Genomic DNA, 18619 nt, shown 5'->3' with positions numbered 1-18619 from the left:
TCAAATGAGCCGGGGACACCTCAAGCTACCTCTCCAAGGGCAACTGGGCTTAGATAGAAACATAGAAGATAGGAGCAGGAGGAGGCCGTTCGGCCCGTTGAGCCTGCTCTGCCATTCGTCGTGAACACGGCCGATTGTCTAACTCAACAGCCTAGTCCTGCTTTCTCTCCGTAACCTTTGATCCCATTTGTCCCAAATGCTATATCAAGCCGCCTCCTGAATACATTCAATGTTTTGGCACCAACCCCTTCCTGTGGTCACGAATCCCACAGGCTCCCCACTCTCTGGGTGAAGAAATGTCTCCTCATCTCCGTCCCAAATGGTCTACCCTGAATCCTCAGACTGTGATCTCTGAGTCTAGACACACCAACCATCAGGGACATCCTCCCTGCTTCTACCCTGTCCAGTCCTGTTAGAACTTTATAAGCATCTGTAAGGTCCCCCTCCTGATTTGTGTGAACTCCAGTGAACTCCCTGGGAACAGCCTGATCAACCTTCACTAAAACCAGAGAGGTCGTTGCTACAGCAACCTCTTCGAGCACATTGATCATACGTAGAGATCATCCGATCTGCCTACTCCATCTCCGCACAGAATGTCCTTTGACTCGGAGCATGGGAAAACAGTCCCTTTAGCCCGAGGAACCGTATCTAACTCCTTCCTGAAAACATTCAATGTTTTGGCCTCAACCACTTCCTGTTGGAGAGAATCCCACAGGCTCCCCACTCCCTGGGTGAAGACATGTCTCCTCAGCTCAGCCCTGAATGGCCTACCCTATATCCTTACACTGTGACCCTATGGACTTCCTGGTCATTGGGAACATTCTTTCATCCTTCAGGAGGATGCTCTAGGTGTTAAACTGGGTTGCAGTTTGAGACACTTTTTCACAGCTGGGAGGATGACACAGTATTTCAGCGGTTAGCACTGCTGCCTCACAGCACCAGGGACCTGGGTTCAATTCCAGCCTCGGGCGACTGTCTGTGTGGGGTTTGCACATTCTCCCCGTGTCTGCGTGGGTTTCCTCCGGGTGCTCTGGTTTCCTCCCACAGTCCAAAGATGTGCAGGTCAGGTGAATTGGCCATGCTCAATTGCCCGTAGTGTCCAGGGATGGGTAGGTTAGGTGCATGAGTCAGGAGGAACTGTAGAGAAATGGGTCTGGGTGGGTTACTCTTCAGAGGGTCAGTGTGGACTTGTTGGGCCAAAGGGCCTGTTTCCATTCTATGGATTCTAAATAAACTGATGCTAGGTCAGATTGTTAATTTAAAATCTGAGTTGAGTCAGGGTGAACAATGTATTGGCCTGTTACTGACTGTCACGGTTTGGTTAAGACATGGTGGATTAACAAAGACGGTCTTCCAGGACCCTGCTAGATCTGGAATACTGCAAAACGATGCCAACTTCCATTGTGGAATAGCTCCATGCTGACTATTTGCTGCCTGGCATCAGACCTGAACTGGGAGGGATGGGAGGGGTTGCTACTTAAGCGTAGGTGCAGAGAGTAGCCAAAGCCTCCTGAACAGTAACTGAGCATGAAGGCAATCACACAGGTTCACACACATCTCTCTTCATCTCCACAACGATGCAGGGTGATGGCTAAGATGTTACATTCCAGGTTCACGAAGCTCTGCTGAGACCCCTCCAGAATTTAATTCCAGGCACCAGACCTCAGGAAGGGTAAGTGCTGTTGGAAGGAGTAGGCCGAGAAGCCTCAGAATGAAACTGGGGGCAACATAAAGGTGCAATACAGCAAGGTTTTATCGACCAGGCCCAGATTTCCCTCATTATAAACTATTCAGTGATGATCGAACGTAGGCAGTTACACTGTCCTCATCAGCTCCACAAGATCCACAGGCTGGATTCTGGCAAGACCTTTGTTTGTGATTTAGGAACGTGGTTAATAATGTGATAATAAACAGGCTAGCATGGCTCTGACCTTAAGCCAGGACACAAGGGAGACTTCCCCAATCTGGTTCAAAAATAGCACCGTAGCAGCATGAACAGGTAGTGCATCGGGTTTAGGATCTCGTTGGAAAGACAGCACCTCCGAAACACCCGGAGTACGTAGTTCACCCTCCGCCAGGATCACTCCCTCAGTACTGACCCTCCTACAGTGAGATGCTCTCTCAGCACTGACCCTCCAACAGTGCAGCACTCCCTCAGTACTGATCCTTCGACAGTGCGGTGTTCCCTCAGTACTGACCCTTGGACAGTGCAGCACTCCCTCAGTACTGACCCACTGACAGTGCGGCGCCCCCTCAGTACTGACCCTCCGACAGTGCGACACTCCCTCAGCACTGATCCTCCGACAGTGCAGCTCTCCCTCAATACTGACCCTCCGATAGTGCAGCACTCCCTCAGTACTGACCCTCGGACAGTGCAGCATTCCCTCAGTACTGGCCCTCGGACAGTGCAGCGCTCCCTCAGTACTGACCCTCCGACAGGGCGGCACTCCCTCAGTACTGACCCTATGACAGTGCAGCACTCCCGCAGTACTGACCCTATGACAGTGTGGCACTCCCTGAGTACTGACCCTCGGACAGTGCAGCACTCCCTCAGTACTGACCCTCCGACAGGCCGGCACTCCCTCAGTACTGCAGTGGGACTTGAGCCCAGGACCTAGTAGGTCAGAAACAATCACTGAGCCACAACTGATCAAGGTGATTACAAAAGTGCAAAAGGGACAGAAATTGTTTCATCTGTGAAAGTGAGTCCAGATGAGGTATTCAATTCTCCAATGAATGCCGAGCTACCTCGGGATGAGCAAATGATTCTTCACATAAACCTCACCCCCTGCCTCACCAAAAACCATCAAGGTCACAGGTCAATTTAAATTTCCAAATCAAAGCTTGATCCATATTGATATTGATGTGAAGGTGAAGAGTTAAGGAACCGAGGCAGCTAAACCGAGTTGAGTCCATGACTCTAACTGAACAGCAGAGCAGGTTTGAGGGGCTGATTAGCCTCCTCCCTTCACAAGACTCCTTCGGAGGAATTAGCTCCCGTGAGGACAGGAGAGAAACAGATTTTGAGGCATTTTTAGCAAGAAACTTTGAAGGGAACTGAGACACCTTTTGGTTCTAACGTTAGATGGTTTGAGTGTGTCTGGTTTGATACAATTGAATGTGATTGAGTTGAACATCATTCAATTCCATTCACAGCACAAAGGACCAGGTTATGAAACCTTAAAGGGGTCTGAAACGATTTACAAGGATGTTGCCGGGTTTGGAGGGTTTGAGCTATAGGGAGAGGCTGAACAGGCTGGGGCTGTTTTCCCTGGAGCGTTAGAGGCTGAGGGGTGACATTATAGAGGTTTACAAAATCATGAGGGGCATGGATAGGATAAATAGACAAGGTCTTTTTCTCAGGGTAGGGGAATCCAAAACTAGTGTGGGTAGGTTCAAGGGTGAGTGGGGAGAGATTTAAAAGGAACCTGAGGGGTAACATTTTCACACAGAGGGTGGTACGCGTATGGAATGAGCTGCCAGAGGAAGTGGTGGAGGCTAGTACAATTACAACATTTAGAACATAGACCATAGAACAGTACAGCACAGCACAGAACAGGCCCTTCAGCCCACGATGTTGTGCCGACCATTGATCCTCATGGAAGGTAAACCTAATGTACGAACCCTCAAATTTCTGTGACCATATGCATGTCCAGCAGTCTCTTAAATATTCCCAATGATCTCGCTTCCACAACTGCTGCTGGCAACGCATTCCATGCTCTCACAACTCTCTGTGTAAAGAACCCACCTCTGACATCCCCCCCCATACTTTCCGCCAAACAGCCATAAACTATGATCCCTCGTGTTAGTCATTTCTGCCCTGGGAAATAGTCTCTGGCTATCGACTCTATCTATGCCTCTCATTATAACGTACACCTCAATTAGGTCCCCTCTCTTCCTTCTTTTTTCCAATGAAAAAAGTCAGAGCTCAGTCAAACTCTCTTCATAAGATAAGCCCTCCATTCCAGCAGCATCTTGGTAAACCTCCTCTGAACCCTCTCCAAAGCATCCACATCTTTCCTATAAAAGGCATCTGGATGGGTACATGAATAGGAAGGGTTTAGAGGGATATGGGCCAAGTGCTGACAAATGGGACTAGATTAGATTAGGATATCTGGTCAGCATGGACGAGTTGGATCGAACGGTCTGTTTCTCTATGACTCTATGCAGAGTGCTCCCCTAGGCCAGCCCCTCTGATTTAAAAATAATTTTCTGTGATATCAAGCCTTACATGACTTCAGCACATTCCAAACTCTTTTGTTTTCATTTCATTCGACAACGCGTGCAGCGTCAGAATTACTCCAGAAATAAAACATATTTAAGAAAAATAATACTTGACTTTTGTTTGAAAAGGCCCTCAGAGGTCCTGCTCCAGTAGTGTCTAAAACATTTGAATTTCTGTTTCCTAAACTCCAGGACAATCCGAGAGAGTTGGGATCTCTGTACCATCCAGGCTCCCTGTAGCAGTGAGGCTCCCAGGTACTCAGGCACTATGGGGAGGTTTTGGAGAGAGTGCCAGCGACACCCAGTGGCCACATCCTGAGACTGCAGCTCACAGAATTTACTGTTAGGAATTACAGGAAGGATATTATTAAACTGGAGAGGATTCAGAAAAGATTTACCAGGGTGTTACCAGGTATGGATGGTTTGAGTTATAAGGAGAGGTTGGATGGGCTGGAACTATTTTAACTGGAGCACAGGAGGCTGAGGGGTGACCTTATAGAGGTTTATTAAATTATGAGAGGTATAGATAGGGAAAGATACCTGCTATTTTCCCTAAGGGTGGGGGATTTCAAGACCAGGCGACTTATTCTTAAGGTCAGAGGGGAAACATTTAAAAAAGACCTGAGGGGCAATTTTGTTTTTGACGCACAGAGTGGTTTGTGTGGGGAAATGAACTTCCTGAGGAAGTGGTGGATGTGGACACCGTTACAACATTTAAAAAAAACGTTTGGATCAGTTAGTGTCATAGAATCATAGAGATGTACAGCACGAAAACAGACCCTTTGGCATAACCCGTCTATGACGACCAGATATCTTAAATTTACCTTGTCCCGTTTGCCAGCAATTGGCCCAGATGCCTTTTAAATGATGAAATTGGATCAACCTCCATCACTTCCTCTGGACCAGTCCTGAAGAATAGTTACACCCAAAATGTTGACTTCTCCAACCCCTGATGCTGCCTGGTTTGATGTGTTCTTCCAGCCTCCTGCTTGTCTACCTTGGATTCCAGCAGCTGCAGCTTTTTGACTCCATCATTCCCTCTGGCAGCTCATTCCATACACAAACCACTCTCTGAGTGAAACAGTTGCCTCTTAGGACTCTTCTTTATCATTCCCCTCTCACCCTAAACCTATGCCCTCTAGTTCTGGGCTCCCCACCCCAGGGAAGAGACCTTGTCTATTTATCCTATCCATGCCCCTCATGATTTTATAAACCTTTATAAGGTCACCCCTCAGCCTCCGATGCTGCAGGGAAAACAGCCCCAGACTGTTCAGCCTCTCCCTCTCACTCAACCCCTCCAACTCTGGCAACATCCTTGTAAATCTTTTTTGAACCCTTTCAAGTTTCACATCATCTTCCCGACAGGAAGGAGACCAGAATTGCACGCAATATTCCAAAAGCGGCCTAACCAATGCCCTGTACAGCCGCAACATGACCTCCCAACTCCTGTACTCAATACTCTGACCAATAATGACAAGCGTACCCAAACACCTCCTTCACGACCTTTCTCAGATCTCCTCTAAACTACTTGATCCCCACCTTTAACCTATGCCCTCTGGTCTCAGACACATAACTATGACTCTGGAAATCACAGAATCATAGAATCTTTACAATCTGTCAAGGAAAGGCCGCCAGCATTCTCAAAGATCCATCCCACCCTGGCAATGTTTTTCTCGACCTCTACCATCGGGGAGAAGGTACAGAAGCCTGAACACACGTACCAGCTGGTTTTGTAACAGTTTCTACCCTACTGTTAGAATACTGAATGGACTCACAAACTCTAACAGTCGCCTGTACCTGTGTTTTTGTTTTTGCCGCTGTTTACCTATTATTTACTATCTATGCTACTTAACTCTGTGATCTGCCTGTATTGCTCACAAGACAAAGCTTTTCACTCTGCCTCGATACACGTGACAATAAATTCAATTCAATGCAACGTGGGAACAGGCCAATCAGCCCATCGAGTACGCACTGACCCTCCGAACAACACCCCACCCTTAAGGGGGCCGGCCAGGTAGATGAAGTGTTAAAGAAGGATTTAGAACACGTGGTTTTTTTTTGCCTGATGCATAGACCTTAAAAACAGGAAAGTTACAGTGAAGCTGTATACAAAGATGGTTAGGCCACAGCGAGAGTACTGCGTGTAGTTCTGGAACCTACATTATAGTAGGGGTGTGATAACACTGGACAAGGGACAGGGGAGATTTACCAGGACGTTGTCTGGTCTAGGGATAGATTGGACAGACTGGGATTCCTTTCCTTACAAACAGAAGAGACGGAGATGGGGTTGGGGGGGTGTGGGTGATGATTAAGATGTTTACAATAACGAGGGGCACACACACAGGTGAACACAAAGAAACTTTTCTCTCTGGTGTCCGCATCAGTGACAGTTGCATCAGGGGGTCATAGGGTATAGACTTAAGGTCAGGGGCAGGAAGTTTAAAGGGAATGAGAGGGAAAGCTTTTGCACCCAGAGGGTGGTGGGAATTTGCCTGTCGGGGGTGGGGGGAGGCAGAAACCCACATCACATTGAAGAAGGATTTTGATGTGCACTTGTGAGGCCAGAGTCTGTGGCACAGTGGCTCAGTGGTTAGCACTGCTGCCTCAGAGTGCCAGAGACCTGGGTTCGATTCCAGCCTCAGGCAACTGTCTGTGTGGAGTTTGCGTGTTCTCCCCGTGTCTGTGTGGGTTTCCTCCGGGTGCTCCAGTTTCCTCCCACAGTCCAAAGATGTGTAGGTTAGGGGAATTGGCCATGCTAGAATGTTCAGGTTAGGTGCATTAGTCAGGGGTAAATATAGGGTAGGGGAATAGATCTGGGTGGGTTACTCTTCAGAGGGTCAGTGTGGCCTTGTTGGGCCGAAGGGCCTATTTCCTCACTGTAGGGTATCTATGATGTGAAAGCACACAAGGCTACTGGCCAACTGCTGGGAAATGGGATTAGAATAGATAGATGGCTGTTTCTTACCAGTGCAGACTCAATGGGCCAAATGGCCTTCTTTCTCACACTGTGGACCTCCACAACTCTAATGTAATTCTAATCCCATTGGTGTAAAGATTGTATCGAGAACACTCCAGGAGTTTGTACCTGAATCAGTGAAATCAGGAGTCTCTTAAAGTGGCCAGACGTATCCAAGCTTATGTCATCCTCTAAACTCTTGTGGTAGGCTGTGGAGAAAAGGCAGATGAGGTTACCACAACAATACGAGTTATCAGTAATGTGATCGTCGTTCCACTATCAGCCCTGGGTTAAAAGGTGACAGGTTCCCCTCCCCGAGAGTCGAATCCAGGCCAGAGGCCCACCCTGTGCAGTGCTGACCCTGGTCAATAAACTCTGGTCTGAGCCTCAGGGCAGTTGCAAAATATTTAACAGCCCCAGAGAGAAGGAAGCAATAAAATAACCAGTCAGTCATACTTAGTGATAAATATAGTGGGTCGTACTGGATTGTACTGGGTCACATTGGGTGTACAGAGCTGAAAATGTGTTGCTGGAAAAGCGCAGCAGGTCAGGCAGCATCCAAGGAGCAGGAGAATTAATGTTATTGGAACCATGATGTGTCCCTCAGCAGGTATGACAGAATCAGATTCACAGCCTCCTCCCTCCCTCCCTCCCTCCCCTCATGACTTCATCGTTTTCTGTAGGTCCCTCAACAGCTTCGGCACAGGCCTGTTCCTGGGGAGCCACAAATTGGACAAATCCTGTGCTTCCATTGGTTTTACAGGAACCTGTCTTTCCTGGAACAGGTCACAGACTGAAAGGGAGGCGATACGAACTACTAGTCTGAGAGCAACAATCCAGAATCTCAGCCTATCGCTCTGGGGACATGTCTCCCACACGGCAGAGGGTGACATTAGAAATCAATTCAAATCTGGAATTAGCAGTGAAATGGTGAGCACGTAACCACTGTCAACTGTTGGAAAATCCTGCCAGGTTCAGCAGACAGAAGGGAATCTGCTGTCTTTTCCCGATCTGGCCTAAACGTGACTCCAGACTCACAGCAATGTGGCTTAACTGGCCCCTGAAATGCCCCCAGAAAGCTTTTCAATTCAAGAACAGCAACGATGGGCAACAAATGGTGGCCTAGCCAGTGACACCCACACGCTGTGAAAAAAATTAAAATAATTAAAATCTGTAAGGCACAGGTCAGGAGTGTGATGGAGGACTCCCCACGTGCCCTGGATGGGGGCAGCTCCAACAGGTCTCCAGTGACTCAACACTGTCTAGGACAAACCACTCGATTGGCACCACATCCAAAAACATCCCACTCCTTCCACACTGATGCTCAGTAGCAGCAGTGTGTAATATCTACAAGATGCACTGCAGAAATTCACCAAAGGTCATTAGACAGCACCTTCCAAACCGACAACTTCTATCACCATGGAAACATACAAGCTTCACTCCATGCCACTCACCACCCTGACCTGGAAATATATTGCTGTGCCTTCACTGTCGCTGGGTCAGAACCCTCGAAACCCGTTCCCTTATTTGTTCATGGGATGTGGGTGTCACAGACTTGGCATTTATTGCCCTCCCCCTATTGCTCAGAGCCGCAGGTAAGAGTCAGCCACATCACTATGGCTCTGGAGTCCTATCCCCTCCTCACAACATTGTGGGTCAACCACGGTCAGCAGCGGTTCAAGAAGGCAGCTCACCCCCACCTTCTCAAGGGCAACTAGGGACGGGCAATAAATACTGGCCCAGTCAGCGACACTCACGGCTCAGTGACTACTTTTCCAAAGAATACCTCACCTTCCCCCCCACCTCACAAGGACTGAAATCAGTTTCCTTACATATTTTCACTCACCTTCCTTGTAAGCTTCATTGATCACTCTTATCTCCTGGTTTGTTCTCGTGGTTAGGATTTCGATCAGGGCCCTCTCGTCTGTGCCCGCCCCCTGCCATGAGGAAAGAAAAAGGATTCAGCAGCAGAAATGTGCCATGCCTTTGAACCTTCTCTGATATTCACTGACTTTAAGATCCATCAGCATACACCTTGGATATACTCGCTGATAGCACCTTTATATCTCCGAGAGACAGATTCTAAAGTGCCAGCAAACGTGACCATTGCGGCAGGGTGGTGTGGGTGGAGGGGGGGGGTGGGGGGGTGGGGGGGGGGGGGGGGGGGGGGGGGGGGTGGGCGGGGGGGGAGGGGAGTTCGAGGTCAAGGTGGACACTAACAATTTCTCCAGAGGAACCAGAGCTGGGATTGATCTCCACAAATCAGCGAAGGTTCAGGGGTGTTACAGAGGTGTGTCAGACACTGAGGGCGACTGATAGGAGAAAGGAGGGGAAACCAGCTTCCACTGACAGTGAGGGACAATAACTACCCAGACACCTTTTGGACAGAGGGATCAGTAACTGGAGGGAGGGCTGGGGTTTATTGATCTAACATGATCAGCAGGAGAATAAGACAGGAGATGAGGAAACATTTGTTTTACCTGGAGGGAGCCTGGGTCTGCAGCTTCCTGCCTGAAAGGGAGGTACATAAAACTTCGGAGCAGAAGTAGACCATTCAGCCCATCAAGTCTGCTTCACTATTCATTGAGATCGTGGCTGATCTGATAGTCCTCAAATCCATTTTCCTGCCTTCTCCTCGGGACCATTGATTCCCCCTTACTGATTAAACATATGTTTATCTCCACCTTACATGTACTCAATGCCCCAGAATCACAGACTCACAGAATCCCTACAGTGAGGAAACAGGCCATTCGGTCCAACAAGTCCACACTGACCCTAGTGGGGGTGGCAAGGTGGCTCAGTGGTTAGCACTGCTGCCTCACAGCACCAGGGTCCTGGGTTCGATTCCGACCTCGGCCAACTGTCTGTGTGGACTTGTTGGGCCGAAGGGCCCATTTCCACACTGTAGGGAATCTAGTTGAATCAAAAATGGATTTGAGGATTATGACATTCCTCTTGTGGTAAAGAGATCCACAAATTCCCTACCCACAGGAAACAAATCCCTCCTCATCTCGGTCTTAAATATGCAAACTCCTATTCTGAGATGATGCCCTCTGGTACTGATCTCTCCACAAAGGGAACCAACCTCTCCGTATCTATCCTGTCATGTCCCCTTGTTTGTTTCAATAAGGTCACCTTTGATTCTTCGAAACCCCACCTAACTCTACAGGCACAGAGATGGCTGGAGAAACTCAGCAGGTCTGGTAGCCTCTGTGGAGAGAGAACAGTGCTATTGTCCCTGAGTTCTGAAGGGTCACTGGATCTGAAACATTAACTCTGATTTCTCTGCACAGACCTGCTGAGCTTTTCCAGCAATTTCTGTTTTCGGTTCTGACTTCCAGCATCCACAGTTCCTTAGTTTTGTCTTGTTCAGTATCAAACCAGATCATGTCATTGTGGTTTTTGGGAGGCAGCCGTTCAGGGATTAGTTGCTGTGTTTCTGATACTCTGGGCCTGGTACTCGCAGGCTCTTGCTATGCTTGTTCAGGACAGTTAAGGGCTTGCTGTTCCCATGGTGATGGTACAGCACCTGGGAGAAAGTAAGGATAGATAGAGTCATAGAGATATGGTGGCACAGTGGTTAGCACTGCTGCCTCACAGCACCAGAGACCCGGGTTCAATTCCCACCTCAGGCGACTGACTGTGTGGAGTTTGCACATTCTCCCCGTGTCTGCGTGGGTTTCCTCCGGGTGCTCCGGTTTCCTCCCACAGTCCAAAGATGTGCAGGTCAGGTGGATTGGCCATGCTAAATTGCCCGTAGTGTTAGGTAAGGGGTAGATGTAGGGGTATGGGTGGGTTGCGCTTCGGCGGGGCGGTGTGGACTTGTTGGGCCGAAGGGCCTGTTTCCACACTGTAAGTAATCTAATCTAATCAATATACAGCATGGAAACACACCCTTTGTTCCAACTCGTCCATGCTGACCAGATATCCCAGCCCAATCTAGTCCCACCTGCCAGCACTCAGCCCATATCCCTCTAAACTCTTCCTAATCATGTACCCATCCTGATGCCTTTTAAATGTTGTCATTGTGTCAGCCTCCACCACTTCCTTTGGCAGCTCGTCCTAGCCCTCACCCCAATAATGTTTCCTTCAACTCCTCCCATTTCCTCCAAATCCAGGGGGTGGCCATGGGCACCTGCACAGGCCCCAGCTACACCTGTCTCTTTGTCGGCCATATTGAACAGTCCCTCTTCGGTACCCACACAGGCCCCAACTGTGTACCAACTCTTCCACCGTTACATCGATGACTGCATTGGTGCAGCATCCTGCGCTCAGGCTGAACTGGAGCAGTTCACTGACTTCACCCACAAATTCAACTTTGCCCTCAAATTCACTTGGCCCATCTCGGACACCTCCCTCCCCTTTCTTTGACCTCTCCATTTCCATCTCTGGCGACAGTCTCCAGATGGATATTTACTATAAACCTACAGACTCCCACAACTACCTGGACTACACCTCCTCCCACCCAGTATCCTGCAAGAACTCCATCCCATTCTCCCAATTCCTCAGCCTCCACCGCATCTGCTCGGATGAGGAGACATTCCACTCGTGAGCTTCCCAGATGTCCACCTATTTCGAAGAACATGCTTTTCCTCCCTCCATCATCCAGATATCCCACTGCCACACCACTCCATTCCCCGTTCCACTGCTCTAAACACACCCCCCACCCAATAAAGACAGAGTCCCCCTTGTCCTCACCTACCACCCCACTGATCTCCACATCCAATGCATCATCCTTAAACACTTCTGACAACTCCAACTAGCTCCCCCCCCACCAAAAACATCTTCCCTCCCCACCCCTCTCTGCCTTCCACATGGACCGTTCCCTTCCACAGTCCTTAGTTTGCACCACTTTCCCCGCTGACCACCCTCCGAACCCCCAGGTACCTTCCCCTGCAACCGGAAAAGATGAAAAACCTGCCGGTACACCACCCCCTCACCTCCACCAGGGACCACAACAGTCCGTCCAGGTGAGACAGAGGTTCTACTGCCTCTTTTCCAAATCTGGTTTACTGTATCAGGTGTTCCCGATGTGGTCTTCTCTACATCGGGGAGACCGAACATAAATTCAGGAAACGGTTCTCCAAGCATTTCAACCGGGCTCACAGGGGCCAACTGGAGCCCCACCCCAGTCACCACCCATTTTAATTCACCTTCCCACTCCCTTTCTGACATGATCATCCTTGGCCTCCTCCATTGCCACAATGAACCAAACTGCAAATTGGAACAACATGGGCAGCACGGTGGCACAGTGGTTAGCGCTGCTGCCTCACAGCGCCAGAGACCCGGGTTCAATTCCTGCCTCAGGCGACTGTCTGTGTGGAGTTTGCATGTTCTCCCCGTGTCTGCGTGGGTTTCCTCCGGGTGCTCCGGTTTCCTCCCACAGTCCAAAGATGTGCAGGTCAGGTGAATTGGCCATGCTAAATTGCCCACAGTGTAAGGTGAAGGGGTAAATATAGGGGAATGGGTCTGGGTGGGTTGCGCTTCGGCGGGTTGGTGTGGGCTTGTTGGGCCGAAGGGCCTGTTTCCACACTGTAGGTAAGTAACAGCCTACAGTCCAGAGGACTCAACACTGAGTTCTCCAATTTCATCCCTCGACTCCCTCCCCCTCCCTTCCATTGGCTCCCTGCCACCAACTGGATTCATCCCTCACATTGACCAACCAGGTCGTACCCTTTACCTGTCTTCCCCTATCCCCACCTCACCCCCTCCCCCTCGTCCCCTGAGGAAGGGTTACACGCGAAACACCGACTTCTCCACCTCCTGATGTTGCCTGGCTTGCTGTGTTCTTCCAGCCTCCTGTTTGTCTACCTCGGATTCCAGTATCTGCAGTATCTTTGTCTCATTCCATACACGCACCAACCTCTTGTTAAAAAGTTGTCCCTTAAGCCCCTTTTATATCTTTCCCTTCTCACCCTAAACTTATGCCCTCTAGTTTTTGGCTCCACTACCCTGGGGAAAAGACCTTGTCTATTTATCCTATCCATGTCCCCCATGATATTATAAACCTCTATAAGGTCACCCCTCAGCCTCTGACGCTCCAGGGAAAATAGTCCCAACCCTATTCAGCCTCTCCCTGTAGCTCAAACCCTCCAACCCGGACAGCATCATTGTAAATCTTTTCTGAACCCTTTCAAGCTTCACAACATCCTTTCAATAGGAAGGAGACCAGAATTGCACACAATATTCCAACAGTGACCTAACCAATGTAAAGATGCTGGAGGTCAGAGTCGAAAAGTGTGTTGCTGGAAAAGCACAGCAGGTCAGGCAGCATTCGAGGAGCAGGAGAATCGATGTTTCAGGCATAAGGCCTTCATCAGGTGCAGCGTCTAGGCCAGGCCCAGAGGAAGGTACAAAGACACAGTGTGACCCAGCGCAGTCCCTCACCTTGATAGCTTTCTGCAGCTGCTTCGCATCAAACTGAGCCGGAGTCATCAACAAACCAAGCAGAATCTTCTGCAGTGGTCCACCCACCTCCGACTTCACGTCTGCCATCAGGTCCTGGGAGAGAAAACACACCAGCAGAGACGGTCACAGTGAGTGAACAGGACTGGATCAGACTGCCATCTCCTGAATGGTTCTGCTTGGAAACTGCCTCACCCACCTGAGACCTTACCTCTCCTTCTCTCCACAAACCCCACCAAGTGTTTCCACCTTTAACACTCCTCCCATTGTAATCCCACCAACCCCCCATCACATTCCATACTCCACCCAGTACCATCCCACTCTCCCCTCACCTTTAATAAACCGAACAGATTAATCCCAACTGCCTCTCCCCTCCCCATTGCCTTTAATACCTGACCCAATGCAATCCAAACTCCTTGTTTACCACGATGCTCAGTTCATCATTTTCACTCACATTAGATTACAACATGCTCTGTACCACAACTCATCACACCCCCACACACACCCCCACACACACACCCACAAACCAGCCCACACACCCCCACACACACCCCCCCCCACACACACACCCACACACACACACCCACACACAGAAATCACCTACTCTGTGCCTTTAAAATGGAAATTTGTAAAAACATTTTTATTTCAAAGATCAGTTACATTTGACAATTCAGATTCTTAGATCAGTTTGAATCAATGTCGCCCCACATCCCTCTCCCCCCCCCGTCTCCCCACATCCCTGCCCCCCCCGTCTCCCCACATCCTTCCCCACCTCCCCGTCACCCCACATCCCTTCCCCCTCTTCCCCCTCCTCCCTCCCCCCCTCCCAGTCTCCCAACATCCCTCTTCCGCCCCCCGTCTCCCCACATCCCTCTCCCGCACCGTCGCCCCACATCCCTCCCCCCCCGTCTCCCCACATCCCTCCCCCTCACCGTCTCCCCACATCCCCCCTCCCCGTCTCCCCACATCCCTCCCCCCCCGCCGTCTCCCCACATCCCCCCTCACCGTCTCCCCACATCCCCCCTCCCCGTCTCCCCACCGTCTCCCCACATCCCTTCCCCCCCCCCCGCCGTCTCACAACATCCTTCTCCCCCTCACTGTCTCCCCACATCCTTCTCCCCCTAACCGTCTCCCCACATCCTTCTCCCCCGTCTCCCCACATCCCTCCCCCCCCGCTGTCTCCCCACATCCCTCCCCCCCCCCCGCTGTCTCCCCACGTCCCTACCACCCCCCGCCGTCTCCCCACGTCCCTTCCCCTCATCGTCTCCCCACTTCCTTCTACCCCCCCCGCCGTCTCCCCACATCCCTCTCCCCCGCGCCATCTCCCCACATCCCTCCCCCCCGCTGTCTCCCCACATCCCTCCCCACCCCGCTGTCTCCCCACGTCCCTACCACCCCCCGCCGTCTCCCCACGTCCCTTCCCCTCATCGTCTCCCCACATCCTTCTACCCCCCCCCCGCCGTCTCCCCACATCCCTTCCCCCCCCCCCCGCTGTCTCCCCACATCCCTTCCCCCCCCCCCGCTGTCTCCCCACATCCCTACCCCCCCCGCTGTCTCCCCACATCCCTACCCCCCCCGCCGTCTCCCCACATCCCTCTCCCCCGCGCCGTCTCCCCAAATCCCTCTCCCCACATCCGTCTCCCGCACCATCTCTCAATATCCCTCACCCCCATTTTCCTCCCAAATCCCTCAGTCCTGCCTTCCCCCCATATCTCACACACCTATCTTCCCTCCTTTGCCACATATCCCTCAAACTCACCATCTTGCCAAGTCCCTCATCTCCACATTCAGCCCATATCTTTCACTCCAAGTTTCCACCCATCTCCCCCACACCCTGCAGACCAACTGTCCATGCTTATCCCGTACCTTCCCAGCCATATCCTCCACCCCCACCTTCCACCATATCCCTCTCCCCACCTTCACTGTATATTCCTCACCTGCCCAACTTCAAACCATTTCCTTTGCTCTCCATAAATATCTCGAAGTCCCTCGTGACTATCAATGACTATCTTTCTACAACATTGATTAATCTCAGATTAACTTTAAGAGTATTATTCTGTATTATTATTCATAGCAGCAGAGATGTGGAGAAACAGATTGGGAAACAGATTTTGGAAAGGGACAGAAGCCACAGGGTAGTAGTCATGGGCGATTTCAACTTCCCAAATATTTTAGATTTTAGATTAGATTTTATACAGTGTGGAAACAGGCCCTTCGGCCCAACACGTCCACACTGCCCCGCCGAAGCGCGACCCACCCATACCCCTACATCTACATCTACCCCTTAACTAACACTACGGGCAATTTAGCATGGCCAATTCACCTGACCTGCACATCTTTGGACTGTGGGAGGAAACCGGAGCACCCGGGGGAAACCCACGCAGACACGGGGAGAATGTGCAAACTCCACACAGTCAGTCGCCTAAGGCGGGAATTGAACCCGGGTCTCTGGCGCTGTGAGGCAGCAGTGCTAACCACTGTGCCACCGTGCCGCCCAATTGATTGGAAGCTCTTTAGATCAAGTAGATTGGACGGGACGGTTTTGTGCGGTGTGTCCAGGAAGCTTTTCTAACTCAGTATGTAGATTGTCCGACCAGAGGGGAGGCCATATTGGATTTGGTACTTGGTAACGAACCAGGACAAGTGATGGGCTTGTTAGTGGGTGAGCCCACAATTCTGTGACTTTCACCTTGGTTATGGAGAGAGATAGGTGCGTGCAACAGGGTAGGTTTTACAATTGGGGGAAGGGTAAATACAATGCTGCAAGACAGGATCAGAGGAGCATAAGCTGTCAGGGAAGGTTGTGGAAACTTTTGAAATGTGGAACTTTTTCAAGGAACAGATACGACGTGTCCTTGATATGTATGTACCTGTCTGGCAGGAAAGAGATGGTCATGTGAGGGAGCCTTGGTTGACGAGGGAGGTTGAATGTCTAGTAAAGAGTAAGAAGGAGGCTTATATAAGGTTGAGGAAACAAGGTTCAGACAGAGCGTTGGAGGGATACAGGATAGCCAGGAGGGAGCTGAAGAAAGGGATTAGGAGAGCTAAGAGAGGGCATGAAAAATCTTTAGCGGGTAGGATCAAGGATAACCCCAAGGCCTTTTATGCGCATGTCAGAAACATGAGAATGACGAGAACGAGGGTAGGTCCGATCAAGAACAGTAGTGGGAGACTGTGTATTGAGTCAGAAGAGATAGGAGAGGTCTTGAATGAGTACTTTTCTTCAGTATTTACGAACGAGAGGGACCGTATTGTTGAAGAGGAGAGTATGAAATGGACTGGTAAGCTAGAAGAGATACTTGTTAGGAAGGAAGATGTGTTGGGCATTTTGAAAAACTTGAGGATAGACAAGTCCCCCGGGCCTGACGGGATATATCCTAGGATTATGTGGGAAGCAAGAGAGGAAATTGCAGAACAGTTGGCAATGATCTTTTCGTCTTCACTGGCAACTGGGGTGGTGCCAGGGGACTGGAGAGTAGCGAATGTTGTGCCCGTGTTCAAAAAAGGGAATAGGGATAATCCTGGGAATTATAGGCCAGTTAGTCTTACTTCGGTGGTAGGCAAAGTAATGGAAAAGGTACTGAGGGATAGGATTTATGAGTATCTGGAAAGACACTGCTTGATTAGGGACAGCCAGCACGGATTTGAGAGGGGTAGGTCTTGCCTTACAAGTCTTATTGAGTTCTTTGAGGAGGTGACCAAGCATGTGGATGAGGGTAGAGCAGTGGATGTAGTGTACATGGATTTTAGTAAGGCATTTGATAAGGTTCCCCCATGGTAGGCTTATGCGGAAAGTCAGGAGGCATGGGATAGTGCGAAATTTGGCCAGTTGGATAAAGAACTGGCTAACCGGTCAAAGTCAGAGAGTGGTGGTAGATGGTAAATATTCAGCCTGGAGCCCAGTTACAAGTGGAGGTCCGCAGGGATCAGTTCTGGGTCCTCTGCTGTTTGTAATTTTTATTAATGACTTGGAAGAGGGAGTCGAAGGGTTGGTCAGTAAAGTTGCAGACAATACAAAGATTGGTGGAGTTGTGGATCGTGAGGAGGGCTGTTGTCGGCTGCAAAGGGACTTAGATATGATGCAGAGCTGGGCTGAGGAGTGGCAGATGGAGTTCAACACTGTCAAGTGTGAGGTTGTCCATTTTGGAAGGACAAATAAGAATGCAGAATACAGGGTTAACGGTAGGGTTCTTAGTATGGTGGAGGAGCAGAGGGATCTTGGGGTCTATGTTCATAGCTCTTTGAAAGTTGCCACTCAGGTGGATAGAGCTTGTAAGAAGGCCTATGGTGTATTATCGTTCATTAGCAGAAGGATTGAATTCAAGAATCGTGAAGTGATGTTGCAGCTGTACAGGACTTTGGTTAGGCCACAGTTGGAGTACTGTGTGCAGTTCTGGTCGCCCCACTTTAGGAAAGATGTGGAAGCTTTGGAGAGGGTACAGAGGAGATTTACCAGGATGTTGCCTGGAATGGAGAATAGGTCGTACGAGGATAGGTTGACAGTGCTAGTCCTTTTCTCATTGGAACGGAGAAGGATGAGGGGTGACTTGATAGAGGTTTATAAGATGATCAGGGGAATAGATAGAGTAGACAGTCAGAAACTTTTTCCCCGGGTACAACAGAGTGTTACAAGGGGACATAAATTTAAGATGAAGGGTGGAAGGTATAGGGGGGATGTCAGGGGTAGGTTCTTTACCCAGAGGGTGGTGGGGGCATGGAATGCGCTGCCTGTGGGAGCGGCAGAGTCAGAATCAATGGTGACCTTTAAGCGGCAATTCGATAGGTACATGGATGGGTGCTTAAGCTAGGACAAATGTTCGGCACAACATCGTGGGCCGAAGGGCCTGTTCTGTGCTGTATTGTTCTATGTCTTTACTAAGACTGTGGGCTTTCTTGCATTAATTGTATCCATAAATTTGTCTCTGGGTGGCACAGAGCTTGACTATTGTTGAAAACAGAGACATTTCATCAAAGTTTTTCTCTTAATGCCCATCAGGACGATCTACAAGAATACCTGTGAAGGGGAGCATTCCA

At 50.0% G+C, this 18619-nt stretch overlaps 1 protein-coding gene across 2 annotated transcripts in view; it reads right to left on the bottom strand.

Moving 5' to 3' along the window:
* The window catches only part of anxa6 (annexin A6), a 105994-nt gene that overhangs the window by 16184 nt on the left and 71191 nt on the right, over positions 1 to 18619 (bottom strand). For both annotated transcript variants that reach the window (XM_072590293.1, XM_072590295.1), the window contains exons 17-19: positions 13568 to 13681; positions 9027 to 9117; positions 7310 to 7389 (exon numbers count right to left, since the gene is read on the bottom strand). In XM_072590293.1, coding sequence (XP_072446394.1) covers positions 7310 to 7389; positions 9027 to 9117; positions 13568 to 13681 — 285 coding nt within the window. The remainder of the gene's footprint in view (positions 1 to 7309; positions 7390 to 9026; positions 9118 to 13567; positions 13682 to 18619) is intronic.

Source organism: Chiloscyllium punctatum, chromosome 20 (assembly GCF_047496795.1).
Source record: "Chiloscyllium punctatum isolate Juve2018m chromosome 20, sChiPun1.3, whole genome shotgun sequence".
Taxonomy (NCBI): domain Eukaryota; kingdom Metazoa; phylum Chordata; class Chondrichthyes; order Orectolobiformes; family Hemiscylliidae; genus Chiloscyllium; species Chiloscyllium punctatum.
Note: the sequence above shows the minus strand (reverse complement) of the source record. Positions and strands in the feature narration are given on the sequence as shown.